Below are 18037 nucleotides of genomic sequence, written 5' to 3'. Positions count from 1 at the left end.
TGGCCAACAGACACATGGAAAAGTGCTCCACATCACTCGGCATCAGGGAAATACAAATCAAAACCACAATGAGATATCACCTCACACCAGTCAGAATGGCTAAAATCAACAAGTCAGGAAATGACAGATGCTGGCGAGGATGCGGAGAAAGGGGAACCCTCCTCCACTGTTGGTGGGAATGCAAGCTGGTGCAAACACTCTGGAAAACAGCGTGGAGGTTCCTCAAAAAGTTGAAAATAGAGCTACACTATGACCCAACAATTGCACTACTGGGTATTTACCCTAAAGATACAAACGTAGTGATCCGAAGGGTCATATGCACCCCAATGTTTATAGCAGCAATGTCTACAATAGCCAAACTATGGAAAGAACGTAGATGTCCATCAACAGATGAATGGATAAAGAAGAAGTGGTATATATATACAATGGAATACTATGCAGCCATCAAAAGAAAGGTATTGTGCTTAGTGAAATAAGCCAATTGGAGAAAGACAACTATTATATGATCTCCCTGATATGAAGAAGTGGAGATGCAACATGGGTGGTTTGGGGGGTAGGAAAAGAATAAATGAAGCAAGATGGGATTGGGAGAGAGACAAACCATAAGAGACCCTTAATCTCATAAAACAAACTGAGGGTTGCTAGGAGGAGGGGGGTCGGGAGAGGGTGGTGGGGTTATGGACATTGGGGAGGGTATGTGCTTTGGTGAGTGCTGTGAAGTGTGTAAACCTGGAGATTCACAGACCTGTACCTCCTGGGGCTAATAATACATTATATGTTTATAAAAAATTTAAAGAATATATTAAAAAATAAATTAAAAGTGGTTAAAAAAAAGAAGGAGCAGGAGTAGACTGGAGAAACCTTTATATGGGAATGAGATCTGACACCTGAAAGAAGAGGGAAAATCAAGGACGCATAGAAAGAAGACCCTCAGACTGCAAGGCAGGTTTGATGAAGTCTCAGCCAGGTTAACAGGAAGCTTGGTACAGATTGCTTATTGGAGGAATCGTTCTGCATTTGGAAGAAGTGTCCATATTCTAGTATCCCGCTCTGCTCAATCTTTGGCTGGGAGCAGCCTAGGGACAGTATGATTTCAAATGAAGCACACTTATGCTGAAATTTATTCGATGCTTATCTAAAATTCAAATTTAACTGGATGTCATGGATTTTTATTTACTGTATTTGTCAAACCCATCACAGTGGTAAAGTTGAGGTTATATGTGAGCACAACAACATGGTCTCCTACTCACTAAGGGTATTTTAGCTATTGACCTTGCCCACAACAGAGACCAATAGTGAGTCTCCAATATATCACCATTCTTGAAGGAAACCAAAAAGTGCCTTGGGGGCAAGTTGATTACATTGAGCCTATTCAAAACTGTATGAGGCAATGATTCATCTTGGCTGTAATCAACACAATTTCTGATTATGAGTTCGCCTTTCTTTCCTAAAAGGCCTCAGGCAGCACTGCTATTAGTGAATATAGACTATTGATCTACTGAGACACAATTTTTTTATCTAAAACACTGGATTGGACCCAGAGATCCACTTTCTGGCCAAGGGAGTCCAACACTGAGGACATCCTTGGGATTCTATTATATACTGCAGACAGAGTGATGAGTGACCAGTGATAAGTGACCCACTTGTTTATCCCTTGGAAATGATAAGAATTCCAGCCATGCCTTGAGAAAGACATGATGTCCAGAGTCTCAGACCCTTCAAGGATGAAGTTTTTAGTCACAGAACCAGATAAGATACCAAGAGCAGCAGAGATACTAGCTGAAAGTAAGAATAAATCAAGAATGAGTAGTGCAAGACAGGGATGCTAACCCTAGCCCTAATACCTACCACCTGGTACCCCAACCTCTCACCCCCCCCCCCTCCAAACCCCCCACAATTTGTTTTTCGGATCCATTTCCTTCCATGTTTCCCCCCCCCTTCCAATTCCCCCCAACTCCCTTCTCCTCTCTATCTCCCCATGTCCTCCATGCTATTTGTTATGCTCCACAAATAAGTGAAACCATATGATAATTGACTCTCTCTGCTTGACTTATTTCACTCAGCATAATCCCTTCCAGTCCCCCCCATGTTGCTACGAATTTGGGTATGTTAATTTTTAATAAATAAATAAATAAATAAATAAATAAATAAGCATTCTCTAATCAACCTCCCATGTGTTAATCTCAGTCTTAGAGACTGTGTCCCAGAACTAACAAGTAACTGTGTTTTTGCTTTTGCTTTAGTTATTGCTATTTCTTAGTATGAGAAGATTTTTCAATATTTTCCTTTATAGTTTCTGGTGTTTTATGTTATATTTGGAAAGGTCTCTTCTATCCCAAGGTTATAAGCATACTCACAAATATTGTCTTACGGTTTCCCTCAAAAGTTTTTGAATTTTTTATTTATCTATGATTTTGACTTAAACAGTTAGAGACTCAGTTTTGTTTTTTGAATGGTTCTCCTTACACTATTTATTTTTAAAATTCCTCTTTTCCTAAATCTTTTCTGAGGTGTGTTTTTATCTCTTTAATTTCTAAGTTTCAATACTTAACTAATTTTTATACACTGTGTTCAATACTGGAAATGCTTGAATTATGAATTTTTCTGAGTGCATTGTTGGTTACATTCCACGTGTTTTAGTGTGTAAATTTTTTTTCATTTTTAACTTTCTTTGATATTATGCACCAAATTTCAAATTGCTTTTTGAAGAACTATTTGTATGAGCTTTTTAAAATTTATAAATGGAAGGAGTTTTATTATCTCTTAGCTCTCTTGTGGTGTGATTAAAGAATCTGTTTTACACTATTTCTATTTCAAAAATATAACCTATTTTTTTTCCCGAATCTTTCTAATTAAGTGAAAGTGAGGAACTATTTTCCTTGTTCTGAATTGTTACTTGTACTTTGACATGGGTTAGGGCATCAAAAAATTCACAGTAAAATCATGTGGATTTCTTACAGCTTAAGTGTTTGAGCATCAATTCAAGAAATTTAAAGCAAAACATTGGCTGTTCACATGTCATTTTTGTCTCCTACTTCGTTCTTGTTATTGTTTCTGAGTTCCCTTAAAGTTGGATGTGTCATGGGATGCCAGGGCTAGTACTCCCCAGTACACCTTTAGGGACTTTTCATTTGAAAAGTGGGTTGACCAAGCTCTCCAGACTTACAACCAAAACAAGTTCTTAGAATTCCTGGGGTCTGGTTCCACTCCGCTATCTGCTTTATGACAGTAGATATTCCTCTCTGGCCTCAGCATCTCTATCTTTACATGACAGAAGTGGGGGAGGAGTGTTCCGACTTGATAATCTCCAGGAAACTTCTAGCTTTCTGAGTAGGTGAGGTAAGAATGACGGGCAAAGCAAAAAGGACATGGTGGGGGGCAGGAACATAGGAGCAAGTAAGAGAATCAGTAAAAGCGGAACACCCACTTGATCACTCTCTTCCCTTCAGCTTTCCACTGACAGAGGGTACAAACTTGGTAGGTCTGGAAGTCATGGATGGGAAAGGGGAACAGACATAATTGGGTCATTGATTTAAGATTTAAATCCTGAACTGAGAACAAACTTGAATGCCCAAGAAACCAGCCATACCTTTCATATTTTGCTGATATATTTATTGATACATTTCCCCTTCTCAGCTGATGGTGACAAAAAGCAGATGTATCTCCCTACCCTCCCCCTCCCCCCCCAGTAAAATACAGACACAGATTTCATTCAGCATATACAAGCATTGGGGCGTGTCCAAATTCACCTCACTGGGTTGCCAGAGCCAGGAGAGGTTCGGTCTTGGGGGCCCAGGAATTGAGCAGGCCAGTGCTAAAGAGAGGCTGCCACTCTGGGCCTTGCCAATGGCAGAGGCTATAGAATCAAATCACGGTGAGCAGAGCTGCCTAGCCCTGTCATGTGGTCTAGAAGGTGACAGTGGGATCCTGAGTAGTTTCCAGTGAAATTCACAGTCTCACAGAAAATTTGTGCCTCAGGGTTTTCATCTGCAAAATGGGAGTAAGAATCCTGCCTTGAATATATCACAGGGCTATGATGAGGCTCAAAATAGAAATAATTTGTCAAAAGTGTTTTGGAAAAGGTAAATTGGTACACAAATTTAAGGGAATTCAATTCATTGATTGTGATTGTGAGTGCCCCAGGATAAGAGTGGACTGGCTCATGGGTCCAGGGGCCAAGGAAGTGGCAAAACTCTTATCTTGTGCCTTCAGAGGGCACCAATCTGTGTCAGTAATACCCACTGCAAAGCAAAGTCCTCTTAGTTTCTTGGCCCCAAGAAGTCACCATGGCTTAACACCTGGGCCGGGGCTGGGAAAGCCACTGGGGAAGTTACAGAAAACGTCGCAGGGGTCAAGGAGGAGGAAGAAGGCGGCGTACAAAGCAGCGAGTCATTACTATTACCACAGACAAAAATAGATACCCAATGGATGCAAGGCATTAAATTTGTAGTGCCGATGAAGGATGGAGGTGGGGGTGCTGCGGGGGAGAAGGAGGCGGCACAGTAGCAGCGGGAGATACTATCCCAAAGAAGCTCAACTGCTGGCTCCCTTCCTAACACTTGAAAGTATTATACCAGTGTCTCTCTGCAGGGGAAGGGAGGGCAGGAAGAAAATACCAAGAATATAATAATGTGATCTAAGGGCTCGATTCCCCTTCCCCTTTACACTGCTGCCCAACATTTTAAGGAACAGGCAAGTAGATGGTCTATGCACTTTGACGGTGAGGCCAGGGCTGGGCCTGGAGCACCACAAAGGCAGTATTGTTTCTGGAAAAAGGCAATGGGTATCAGCACTGTGAGATAGCTAACCTATTTATACATGGGCACAGTCTTAGGGAGCTAATCACTGACAGCCTGTGATATTAAATCTGAGCATCATCAATGCCTCTTGAGTAATAAAGAGGAGGCCATTCTACTTGAAATGGACTGCCATGGAGAGTCCATGAATGGGCCAGGTAGGGGAGAGGGCCAGCAAAGAGCAATTCTATGCAGGCTTATATTTGGGGAATGGGGAAGGAGAGACACTCCCCTGTTGCTCCTGCTGCTGCTGCTGCTTTCCTCTGACCCCCTTGCAAAGGGCTGTGGGACCTCCTGGGGAACTGGGGAGGCTGTCCACATGGTACCAGCTGGCACCTACAAGTTAAGGCAAACAAGCCAGTAGAGCACATTGAAGAAGAAGAAGGTCACGGGGAAAACAACTCGTGAGTAGTTATCCAGGCGGTAGATGTGGATGAAGAGGCGGCCCTGCTGCCAGATACTGCCCTCACAGCTGGGGACCACGCAGAAGTACTTCTTGCACCACTTGCAGCAACCATTACCAGCTTTCTGGATGGTACGTCGTCTGAAAGACTGCTGGGCTGGGCAAAATGGGCCCTCCTCTCCATCGCTCTCCTCAGAGTCCTCGATCTGGCACACAAAAGCTTCTGGATGCTGGTGGACATGGGCACGGGGAGGAGTAAGGGCACGAGCACGAATATGTGGCTGAAACAGACAAGGAAAGAAGTGGGAAAGAGTCAAACAAAGATGAATCAAGTCTAGGTGCTGCCCCAGGGTTTCTGGGGGTTCTGTCCCTGACACACTGTTTTTTGTTACCCGCCCCCCCCCCCAGTCCCAGCATGACATCAAAAAGTTTATTCAATCTCGGGTTCTGCATCCCCATCACTTGGTGAACTGGCCATCCATGTGCCATGAGTTCTAGTGCCCTCACTTGCATGCCTCCACACTCCAAATCTTACCACCACTCCCATACCCAGGTCATACATGGCGAAATCTTGGAGAAGCACGGGGTTTCGTCCAGTTGTAGGTCAGAAAGTTGAGCACAGCAAACTCCATCAGAGCACAGAAGCAAAAGACGAAGCAGATGGCAATATAGAAATCCAAGGCTGTGACATAGGAGACACGTGGGAAATTCTTACGGGAAAAGGTGCCCAGTGTGGTCATGGTGAGTACAGAGGTTATTCCTGTGAAGGCACAGCAGTGAAGGTGGGCTCAGCTACCGATCCATATATTCCACTGTTGAAAGGACCCTTGAGAAGGCAATTCTTGGCCCATGTGTACGCATTACCCACTTACCTAAAGAGGTTCTGGCTGGCGCAGAGTCTTTCTTGATCCAAAAGGAAACCCAGGAAAGCATTGTGGTCACAGAAGAAGGGACGTAGTTTTGAAAGGCTACAAAGCCAAACCGCCTGCTCACATTAAAGAAAAGCGTCATGACCATGAAATCACCTGGAAGACATAAAAAATACCATTTCATTACAGTACTGACATGTGGTCTCCCCCCGAGAGACAAGCACATTAAAGTTCTTATTCAGCTCATAGGATCCATACCACAGCCCTAAGATAGAGGCACATTATTCTAGTGCCACATACAGAGAATCAGAACAAACCCAGAGAGTATCCATGCAAGACCCATGGTCAGTTAGGAGCTAAGCCAAGGCCAGAAACTTCATTGCTTCTTTCTCAGCCGACTGCCCCACACCCAGTGTCTGTCTTCCCAGGGTGGCAGAAGTGTCAGAGGAAGGTGAAAAAATCAGTTAGCCCTCTAGTTATCGGGACTATAGAGCTAATGTCCAGAAGGATGACTGAGACCTTCACATCCATTAAAGTGCCATACCTAGTCTGCAGAATCATAGTCCGACACATGCACTACTGGCCTTTACGATGTATACTCTCAGGGAATGAGCTGAGAGCAACCTGTGCTGTGGTGGGGGAAGCACAGAATTCATTTGGCCTTCTTCCTATTCATTCATATGCCCATCCCAAACCTCCAGTTGTTCCTTATTCCACAACAGCTACAGAATCAAATGCATACTCTGACCTGACACTGAAGGCCCACTATGACCTGGCTCCAACTGACATCTTACACACACACATGCACACACATATCTTCCTGTAAACTAATCCCGTATACTCTGAGATTTCCTGAGATAGCTTGCATATTTGCACCAATATCCAAACCCTAGATTCCCTATTCTCAGTCTATTACCCTAATCCAAACGGAGTGTCTCAAAAAAATAAAAGAATTAGATGAAAATAAAAATTGGAGCATCATGTCCTTGATAGTTCTTCCCCTACAGTGATTGGCTCTTCCCCTACAGTGATTGTTTTTATAGCACATAATGACAACTTACATCTCTAGTTGGCATCTTCTCTTACACCCTTCATGCTGACTTATATTCTGACACACTCATCCTAAACACTCTGCAAATAGTTGTAAGTGCTTAGCATTTATAAGACAGGAGTCATATTCTACAATATTTTCATGGGATGATGACATACATTTATATGTACAAATGGCCACCTCTAGTCATCCATACCACCCTCCTGGGCCCCGCCTAGCTATGGTTTCAAAGACACACATACCAGCAGGGGTTGAGATAGTTTCAGTAGTGTTAGTCACTCCTGTAAAATCAAACTGAAAGAGCTTCCAAGAATTCTTCTCATTGATTTCAAGCTTGAAATCTTCCCATTTGTAGATCATCTCACTCTCAGGATAGGAAACTGTAAAGCAACATGGGAAGGAAGGTCTTGTGAGACTGGAAAGACCAGCTGTCTCCATCAGCATGGAGTCTGAGCAATGCCTTGGAGTCTTGACTCTGGCCTCACCACCTGTGGGACCTTGCCTCTCTTACCTCATTGTTGAAGTTCATGCAATATGTGCATTGACTGAGCATTTTTTAGTACCAGGCTCTATGCTAGAAATATAAAGATGAGCAAGGCAGAAGCCTTGCCCTCAAACATTCACATTTTATTAAGTAAGGTAGTAAGTATACATCTGTAATTGTTGGAGTTGCTGAGAAACCTCCATCCATGGGGCAATGGAAAAACAGAGGGAAAGACCACTTGGGGACACACCCAACAAAAATTTCATAGAACAGGTGCCATTTTCAATAAATCTTCAAAGCTAAGCAAAATATTCTCTGTATGGGTGATGCTGAAAGGGTGAGGAGGGTGTTCTATGCATAGAAAGGTGAAAATACCTGATGGATTATGGAAATGCCAAAGGTTCAGGATGGCTAGCTCACAGAGGCTGGATGAAGCATACAGGAATGAGTAATAGGGGCCAGATAATGAAGTACCCTGGGAGTCATTCCAAGGAATTTGGTATTGATCTATGAGAGTTCAGGGAGTATTTGAAACTAAAACATGACCTGGTCTAGATGATGTTTCAGCTAGGTCACTCTTGTCATTATATGAAGATGAGTTTTGGGAGGCCAATGCAGGAATCTGGGCACAACAAAATGAATGAAGGCAGGAATCAAAGCTGTGGCCGTGAGAATGCAGAGAAATAGGATCAACAGAGACTCAGGATGGAAAACCAATAAGATGTTTTGATTGATTAGATGTAGCAGGTGATGGAGAAAAAAAGCATCAAAGTTCTTGGCTTGGACAATTGAGTGGCTGATGGTGGGTATCAATGAGACAAATGTGAGCACAGAAGCAACACATTTGTTTTGAGGGTAGAGGTTGGAAGAAGACAATGTATTTAGTTCTGGACATGTTCAGTTTTAAAGCAAAGATGTTGTGAAAGCCCACGTGAAAGAGGACAGAGACCTAAGTCAAGGTACTGACAGTGGAGATGGAGAGGAGCAGACACACTTGAATTACATTTCAGAGATGGGTGACTGACTGGAGATGGAGTGGGAGGAAGAGGGAAGAACCCAACAAGTGTTCCAGGTGAAGCAACACAGTATTGTCAGCAGGACAGGAGATGAGGAGGCTGTGGGCAAATCTGACACCATCTTAGGAGAAAAACAGAGGCAGAAAAATATAAAGGGCAAAGATGAGAAAAAAGAAGGGGCTCAGGATGACTCTGGGGCCCCAGAGACCTAAGAAGGTACTCACAGCTAGAGAAAGACAGAGGGCAAGAGTGAGAATCCATTGGAAATTTGAGCATGTGGAGTAAACATCCAGCATCAATGGTCATCCTGGAAGGGAGAAAGGAGCCTCATTAGGCTGGCCCTGAGCACTTAGGTATCCACCCTCCTTGGCCTGGGGACCACCAGTAATGAGTAGCAACAGTAGGATTTGAAACAAAGAGCTCATAAGAGAAACAAAAAGAGCGAAGAACAGCTTGAAAGTATCTGGTTCCTTTGGTTTCTAACATCAGAGAAATGTGTGGACCAATTTAGATAGGCTTTTGTTTCTTGCCCATCCCAGCGGCCAGGACTTGCCTACCTACTCTCTACCACCTTCCCATCGCATGCCATGAATATACAACCTTCCCCTGCCAGACGGTCAAATGTCCAGCCTCCTCTTAGGTATTTCCCAAAGGCTGTGTTGCTGCTCCACTTGGACAATTCCACCACCGTGGATGTGTCTTTACATCCAGTGCCCACTTGGAATGGAATTGTCCAGACAGTGCAGTCATACTCTAGTTGGTGGTGGTGGGGGGGTGGCGGCTGTGGACTGGGAGCCAAGTAACTGGCTGACAGCCCCAGCTCTGTCATGAACTTGGTGTGTAACCTTAGGTAATCTTTCAGTTTTGAGGCCTAGTGTCTATGTCTACACATGAGGAGGTTGAGCTCAAGCTCTAGCAAAGCTGGAAAGGCCCTTAGAAATATCATTCAGGATGAAACCCATATCCATGGTTACTTGGTGAAAAGAGTCCCAAGAGGTAATATTCTAGAGGCTTGACATACCTAATTGTGTATAACACCTTGCCATCCTTGTGGATGCGAGCCATCTGGTTGGGCATGGTGATCACATGCTCTTGAGTCCTCTTAGAATTCCTAAAAAACGTGTCTGGGATCCATAGCTGGCTCACCATGTCGCCATTCAGAACAAAACTCTCAAAGCTGCCATTGTAATGGAGGCGTTCATCATACCAAGTCTGGCAGAAGGTGATGTCAATGGTGTATTCCTGGTGGGATTGACAGAAAATCACACACCTAGAACTCTACAGGCAAAGTGTATTCTCATGCCATCCTGTGAAGGGCCTATCGAGCAGATAGAAACCGAGTTAAGTTTTCACAGAGGAAAACAGCATGAATTAAGTTGTAGGAGTTTTCTATTTCCAGGATTCCCAAAAGAAAGGAACATTCCCAGATAAACAGCAATCAGGGAAGACACATTTCGTCTAGAAACACATGAATTAATTGCACAGGTTAGGCTCATCACATCACCACTACCTTGTAGGGTTATGTACTCCAGCAAGGTTAACACCCTCCCAGCCCCACGTTTCCACAGCAAACCAAAGATTTCAACTCAAAATCATCTTAAACATTTACAAATACACTCACACCTTTGGTTGTATATGGTGAAGTTTTCCCTTTCAGTTTGATGATTATTTGTGGAGCACGAATGTTAATTAACCTCAATTATTTGTTTTCCAGAGTTATATTTTATTGTATTTTTTTAAATATTTTATTTATTTATTTGACAGATGGAGATCACAAGTAGGCAGAGAAGCAGGCAGAGAGAGAGGAGGAAGCAGGCTCCCTGCTGAGCAGAGAGCCCAATGTGAGGCTTGATCCCAGGACCCCAGGATCATGACCTGAGCTGAAAGCAGAGGCTTTAACCCATCGAGCCACCCAGGCACTCCCAGAGTTATATTTTAAAATGAAGTTTTGAGTCATAAGAGAAGAGTGCATTTAGTCTCATTTTTTAAAATAATTGTTTTGTTTTGTTCTTCTTAAACAAGGGCACCTGACCTCTGAATGTGTGTGTGCATATGTATAGCTATACCTATGATTATCTGGTAGCCAGATGATATAATCTATCCTGTAAACTGTCTGTTAAACATTGAGAAGGATGTTTAATAGGAAGAATCATGAGAAGCTAGAGATTTGCACTACTGGTATTAAAGGGTAAAAAACAGACTGCAACAGAATTGCAAGTGGTGTGAAGAGCAAGTGTCAGAACTAGACCAAGGGGGAATCCTGAGGGCTAACTCAACCCCCTTTCTTTTAGAGGTAGAGAAAGTGAGGCTCAGAGAGAAAAGAGACTGTCCAAAGTCACAAATAGCTAATGGCAGCATATTGGCTCTGATGGTCAGAGCACAATTACCAAGTTCCAATTTTCTCCTGTAGAATCCGTAGGTCTTTTCCTGCATGCTGTGCTCTTGCTCCGTGTTACAGTGTTTCAAATGAGCATTTATTTTTTATGAAACAAGATACCAATTTTAAGTTCATTACACAGCAACTGATAACTAACAGTTCATTTTTTTCCCCAGTGTGACAAGGGAGCTTGGGTTGTATATCTTTTTTTAGCTCAGCTGAAATTCTAGGAATTCAGTGTCAAGGAAATGGCTTAATTAGGATTGCTTGCAACAATTATCACAGCAGGAAGCTTTAGCAACTGTTGATGCTGTGATGGGCAGTCATTCCCAGATTGGTCACTGCCTTCTAAGCTCAGGCTAGGTGTTTCAAAAATTTAACCAGGAAACTGATAGAAACATTTGATTTAAATCTCCAGGCTATGGGCTCAGGTTTCTCTCCCTAAGAAATAATCCTATGCTCTACACAGCATCTGGTTAGCTGAGGGGTGTAGGAATTCCCTTCAAACAGTCACACCCCTTTTGTAACAAAATGCTTGCTGAGAGGCTCAGTTGCTTCAAACTTAAAATGAATATCCCAGCGGCAGCCTTGCCTGCCATACAGGCTATGATGAAGATCCAACGAGACAAGTATGCTTTGCTCATTGGCTGTGAGAGAGTCATACATTCTACACTCCCTCCTTACCAAATATACAACTCCAGTGTTACCAGGGAAAAGTAGACTGTATAAGAAGTGAGAACTCCCAGAGTTTTAAAGAGCTATCTAAAATTATGTAAAAGACCAGACTTCTTGGGGGAAATTTAATACCATATGAGTATTTGGCATCTTCTAAAGGTACTTGGCCTAGGCTAAAGCAGCAGTTTATTGGCCAAAGAAAATCAAGTTGTTGGCTCCTCTTTGGACCAGCTCTGTGTTGCACGCCAGGTTCAGTGACTGCTAAGTTATTAGACTGTATCCCTCGGGCTTGTTAGGTATCGGGGGAAAATAGTGACTTCTATACAACATCTTTCATAATTCATTTGCTCAGTTAACATATACTGAGTCCTTGACACCAAGGAAACCATAATCAGGAGAGCAAGGCAAATAAACAGCACATAATTATAAATGAGGTAGGGAAGATCAGGTAAACAACTATGATATAAACTAGAAAAATCTGAATCCCAAAGACACGAGTGTGGTGTGACTATGAAGGGAGCAACTAATAGTTGTGGAGGTCAGAGAAGATGGCATTAGAGGTAGAAACTGAAGGATAAAGCTCATGGCAAGTAGAAAATTGGAGTAATGACATTCCAAACAGGAATTACCTGGAACAAAGACTCAAAGATACAAGGTGACTTGGTAACACCCACACTCTAGTGTGACTAGAGCATGTGGTCTCTAAATGGGTGGGAAAAAAAATAAAACCAGAGCTCTGGGCTGGCTCCAGCCATGGAAGATCTTGAGCACTACTAGAGTGTGGTATTGAATTCCACACCTTGGGCCAGGTTAGAACTATAGAAGGTACATCCCACAGGAGGCATATCACAGGAAGCCAGGTCAGTAGGTAGACCGGGGTAGAGAGAGTCCTTGAATTTTGTATATTTCAAGGAGAGATAATAGAGGCTAACTGAGGACATCTTGACACTAGAATGATAGTAATGGGAAAGGAAAGAGAAATGAGAGAAGCAGCCTGACAATAAGAGTTAGTAACTACAGACTTAAATCTATAAAAATCTCTATCAGAAAAAAGAGCTGTTCCACTGTGGTGTTTAAAGTTGCTTTATTATTTTTATTTTGAATGAAAGACTAGGAGATGTGGTCAGGATCCTGAAGGTACTCTTCAGGCAGCAAGGGGCTTACCTTTACCCACCTTCTAGAGTCAGTGTTGGTTATAATATTCCCCTCTTCAAAGCAAAAACAAAACCCAAACCACAAAACTCCTAGATGCAGAACAACAAAAAAAAATAAGTGTGTGAAAGGGCACACGGGTCAGCTCTCTGGGCTACGAGACACTGTAATCAAAAATCAGTACTTACCATGTCCAGGATAGAGATAGGACCAAGGGTGTTGACAGAGAGCTCAACAGTGACCACAGTGGGCTTTTCTGCAAAGGAAGCAGATGTGGTAGAGATAAGTGTCAAATACAATGGGACAGGGACAATGGGGGGGGCATTGTCAGAGGGGAAAACAGGGAGATGGGTGAGGACTAGAGACACAGTTTCAACATCCAGTCCTATTTCTTTCTTTGTTCTTTCATGGCAAGATCCAATTCACAGACTGCTAAGAGCTGGACATACCTTGAAGGTCAGTCATCTGGTCTACTCATTTTATTGTTGGAAAAACTGAGGATGAGAAAAGAAAAAAAGTCTAGACCAAGGTCAAGAGCACTGCTAAGAGTAGAGTTGATATCTTTTACCTGACAGGTCAGCAATAGATATTCCTGTCCATGTGCATGGCACATTACCTATACCCCACATTCATTATCCACACCTATGCTGTCATCAATCTCCTGCTCCAGCAGGGGAAGAACTGTGTTCTGCTACTCACCACCTATGCCAGGGCGCAGTTTGTGGTCATAGTTATTCAGGATACTGTTCAGAATGTGAGTGGCTGCTTGCAGGTTCCCAAGTCTGTGATAGGGACCAGTAAAGGTGGGCACTGTTTCTTCCGAAAGGAGTTTGTTTTCAGGAGCCTGGGGCTGGTGCCCGTAGACATCATCATGGGCAGAGGGTCCATTTTCTAATTCAACATGAGGTTCTTCGCTCCTAGAACAAAAAAAAAAAAAAAAAAAAAAAAAAGAAAAGAAAAGAATAAAGCTCTTCTCTCCACTCTGAAGGGGACCCAGCTGAGGCCTCTTTGGACAGAAGCAAACCAAAATGAGTCTGCATCCCGAGGCATAAAGAGTAACCAGTAATAGCAAATTTTGTGCCAGTAACAGATTATATTTGTTAATTTCTTCTAAATCTTGCTGCTCTTTGGAAACTTTCCATATTACCCTTCCTTTATGGAAATTCTTTATTTTAAAAATAGCCTAATAACAAAATCAAGTTCAAGATTTTGAAAGAATTTCTAAAGGTAAGATGAAGAGGATATTGCTGGATGAGCTTTGGCTAATCAGCAGCCGTTACTAGCCCTGGCCTCCAGTCTGCCTGACCAGCACCACCCGGGAGCAAATGGGTGGGCAGAGGGCCCGGATTGCCTAGGAATGCTCCGGAAAGCCAAAACGGCTTTCCGTTTTCAGAGGACTAGGGCACCGTGGGAATATTCTGCATTTCTTTGCTTTTGTGACATTCACAGTTTGGAGTTGGGGGCCGGGGTGAGGAGAAGCTCTGAGCACTGAGAAAAGGCAGGAGTCCCTTCCTTACTCAGAGACTGTCATCTGGGAGAGAGGACCGACTGGAATCCAGCCTGAGTGCCACAGCCTTGCACCACAGCCAAAAGATAAGAATTAAATTAAATAAAACAAAAAATTAAAAAGCCATCTAGCAATGTATGAAATTCACTGATGGTGTTAGAAGTTAGGGTCCTTGTACTTTTGTGAAGAGTGGGCTTCAGGAGCTTCTGAGGCTCCGGTCATGTTCTAGTCCCTGATGTGGGTGTACTGATACCCGTGTGGTCATTTTCTGACAACTCATCAGCTACGCACTAATCATTTGAATACTTTTCTGTATATATGTTCTAATTCAATAAAAAAGTGTTTCAAAAAAATGCTAATAAAAATCTGCTAATATATGGATCTTATTTGGATCCTGATTTTAAAAGGCAAACTAAAACACAAAACAAAAAATATTTATAACGCAATAGGGGAGATGTTAACACTGACTGGTTAGTTTCTTCACTATGACAAAATTATTCTAAAATTTTTGGTGTAATAGTGGTATTTTATTATGTATTTGCAGTCCTTATGACTAAAAATGCATACTAAAATAATTGCATAGAAAATGATAAGAGATTTGAGATTTGCTCTAGAATAATTTAAGCAGAAATGCAGAGTGGGTGGAGGACAGAGAAATTAAGTGTGGCCATGAATTTATAATTACTGAGGCTGGTGATGGGTTTCACTCTATTGTTCCCCCTGCTTTTCTGTCTTTGAAAAAAAAAACAAAAACCATCAGCAAAATTAAACTATGGTGTTGTAAAGCAGGACAGTGGTGTCCTTTGGATAGGAGAGTATCCTAGGAGGGGGGGGTCATGTGGTGAAGCTTGTGGTGGGGGTAGGTAGAGAGGACTAGCAACGTAGGCATGGCCTCTGTGGTGCAGACGCAGGGCCTGGCAACTTGTGTAGCAAAACACATTTTCCTGCACTATTTCAAGCTCTTAGAATTGCCTAACTGGCATACAGATGTGCCAGATTTATACCATTTTTCATGTCTGAAGTGGCTTATTCCCACTGTGGGCAAGGGAAGAACTGGGCTTGAGAAAAACAGTTTCCATTTCCAAATAACACGTGCAGAAATATCCTCTTTCCCTGAGGCATTCCCCCCAGTCCTCTGACTGCTGGAGGGGCAGAGGGAGAACAGAGGCCTGAGACCCTGCAAAATGAGTGATGTGGCTAGGAGCATGGCACAGTCAGGCCAGCCAAGACCACCCAAATGTCTGAAGCCAACAATAATAGCCCCAAGGTTGAAGAGGCAAACAAGCAAGCAAAAGCCCAGGGACCACTGAAGCCCCCCTGCTCCCAAACTATGTCTACTATGAAAATGATATCAGAAGGTCTTGAGGTTGCTGTAATTCTACAATCATCCTTTGCCAGTAAAATACAAACAAAACAAACACACTCATTCTGGGGTCCTTGAGGTTAAGGAGCTGCTGATACTGCATACCTTTTCTCAGCCAGCCATTAAGCCCCCTTTCAAGGCTAAAAATAATAACAACTTGAAAAACACTCACGCACTGGTTTAGCGGAATCTTTCCATGGGGCCTTTTCATGTATCCACATCTCTCTATATGCAATGGTTCCAGAGGGAGCTGAAATTCTGCACCCCCTCCCACTACTGAGGATGTTCTTTCAACTAACTGTGGGGGAAGGGGGGGGGAGGAGGAGGGGACTGGAAATGCTCTAGGAGAGGGTCCACTGGGTTGGTTTTTTTCCCCCCAAATCATCCCTCTTTTTCACCTTACAGATTAAGAAACAATCCCCCCGGGGGGTAGGGCTGTGCCCAAAGTCACAACCATTGGAGGCTGCTGAGCTGGGAACAGAGCAAGGTCTCTTGGTTCGATGTGGCCCTTGCCAACACACCCCAAAGCCATCTGCAGCTCTTTGCTGACATCATGGGTTGCCATGTTGACAGTGTCTGAACTCCAGATACTGAGGCCCTTCCCTCCTCATTCACCCCACTGGATGGGAAGGGTAGTTTCCTGGTCAACAGCCCCTCTTCCCAGCTTTTATTTATTTATTTTGTTCCTGCTCCTCCTGCTTCCTTCTGCTTCTGCTCCCAGACCCCTCTTTTGAGCTAGCCAGTAACCATGCCAGCTCTCCCAAACACTTTTATTCATATCTGGAGGGAGGTAGATGACTGGAAATTCCTAGGACGCATTCAGAAATATTTGCCAAGTCCCTGCTGAGACCAACCCCCACACCCCAGGGCACCGGTGAGCCAGCAGGGAGCCCCATAGTCCCTCCTCTGAGGGGCTGAAGCATTCTGGGGTGAAGAAAGTAGCCTTCTCCCTTCTCAAAACAGATAAGCAAGACAGGAGCTCAGTGCCCTGGAAAGTTCTGGAATGGAAACCGTCTGAAAAATAGGAAGCAGTCATCTTCTACTCTAAAAACTCAGAAGTGTAGGGAAGAACCTTTCTAGCAAAGTCTCCGGGCCAGAAGAAAGTGTGAAGGAAGCTGGCTGTTCAAGCCTTTGGGGAAGGGGATGGGGATTGGAATCGAGGACCCAAACCGCAGACCTCAGAGCATAACAGACTTGGCCTGCGGGGCCGGTCAACCCAAGACCCAGCAGGGCGTCTGGTGCGGGCGGGGGATGAAGGCGGAAAGAGGAGGCTGGCGGCAGAGTGGAGTGGGGTGGATAACCGGGGTGGGAATCCTTGGGCTAAACCGGGGCTGGTGCCTGGCACTGGCACCAAGAGACGCGGCGGGAAGGCAAACAAGTAAAGTCAGAGTTATCTGGCACAGCGCCTGGTACTAGGCGCTCAGGAAAATAAATCTGAATGAGAGGACAGACAAGCTAACACTTCAGCATTTAGGCGCAGCTTCGTTCCCCAAGCCAGAGCGCCTTCCTGGGCGCCACCTTCCCAGAGTCTCCCCCAGTCCTCAGCAGCGCGAGCCAACGCCGGCCGGTCACTTCGCGGGCCACCCGCCTCTTCCCACGGAAGACCCAGAGAGGGAGAAGCGTGCTCGTGCCCCCAGCCACCGCCGTGGTTTTGGAGAGCAGGAGTCTGGGGCCGAAACGGTCGGGAAACAGGAGTCCCGCATTCCTTCGTGGGCGCCTCTTCAGGGATCTGGAGTGCCCGTCTTAGAGGGAGCGGGTTGGAGGCTGACAGCGCGTAGCGGGGACCCGGGATCCGGGAAAAGGTGGGCGCGGGGCTGGAGGAACGTAGGGGATCGGGGGTCCGGAGAGCTGGTCTAGCTCCAGGGGAGAGGAGCCGGGTGCAGAGGGTTCCTGGGTTCCGAGATGGAGACTCACCTAGACGGGAGGATTATGGACATGCCCAGGAGGATCAGGAGAACTTTGGTTAACATCTTGGTGGGGACCGGCGCGACCACCTGTTCGGAGGTCGCTGCGCACGGTCTGGCCGCACCGAGCGCGGTGTGCAGGGTTTTACTGGGCTCCAACTTCCACTCCTCCCACTCGCCCCGCCCAGCGCCCCCCTTCTGGCTCCGCCCCCCGGAGCCCCGATGGAAATCTCCGACGACCTGTTCGCTGCTGCCGCGGAGAGTAGGGTGGATAGGCTCTGGCGGGCGGAAGGAAGGAAGGAGGAGGGAGAAGAGGAGGGAGCCCTGTCGCCAAGGCCCCCCACCCCCCGCCGCCACGACTGCAGCGCTGCCAGACTGCCACGGGCGGGGGACGCGAGAAGGGAGGAAGAGGCGAGCGGGCGGCGCGGGCCCCGGGCAGG

General features: G+C 44.8%; 1 protein-coding gene across 1 annotated transcript; it reads right to left on the bottom strand.

Moving 5' to 3' along the window:
- Window positions 1-3706: 3706 nt before the first annotated feature.
- GABRE (gamma-aminobutyric acid type A receptor subunit epsilon) lies at window positions 3707-17688 on the bottom strand. Its single transcript, XM_059384914.1, has 9 exons — window positions 17608-17688; window positions 13523-13740; window positions 13012-13079; window positions 9641-9861; window positions 8844-8926; window positions 7362-7499; window positions 6072-6224; window positions 5760-5959; window positions 3707-5480 (listed from the first exon to the last, which is right to left on the bottom strand). The coding sequence occupies exons 1-9, from the start codon at window positions 17661-17663 to the stop codon at window positions 5133-5135; spliced, it is 1485 nt and encodes a 494-aa protein (XP_059240897.1). The 5' UTR covers window positions 17664-17688; the 3' UTR covers window positions 3707-5132.
- Between the last annotated feature and the right edge of the window lie 349 nt (window positions 17689-18037).

This window comes from Mustela nigripes, chromosome X (genome assembly GCF_022355385.1).
Source record: "Mustela nigripes isolate SB6536 chromosome X, MUSNIG.SB6536, whole genome shotgun sequence".
In the NCBI taxonomy this organism is placed as follows: domain Eukaryota; kingdom Metazoa; phylum Chordata; class Mammalia; order Carnivora; family Mustelidae; genus Mustela; species Mustela nigripes.
The sequence above is the reverse complement of the archived record's forward strand: the minus strand, read 5'-3'. Positions and strand labels throughout refer to the sequence as shown.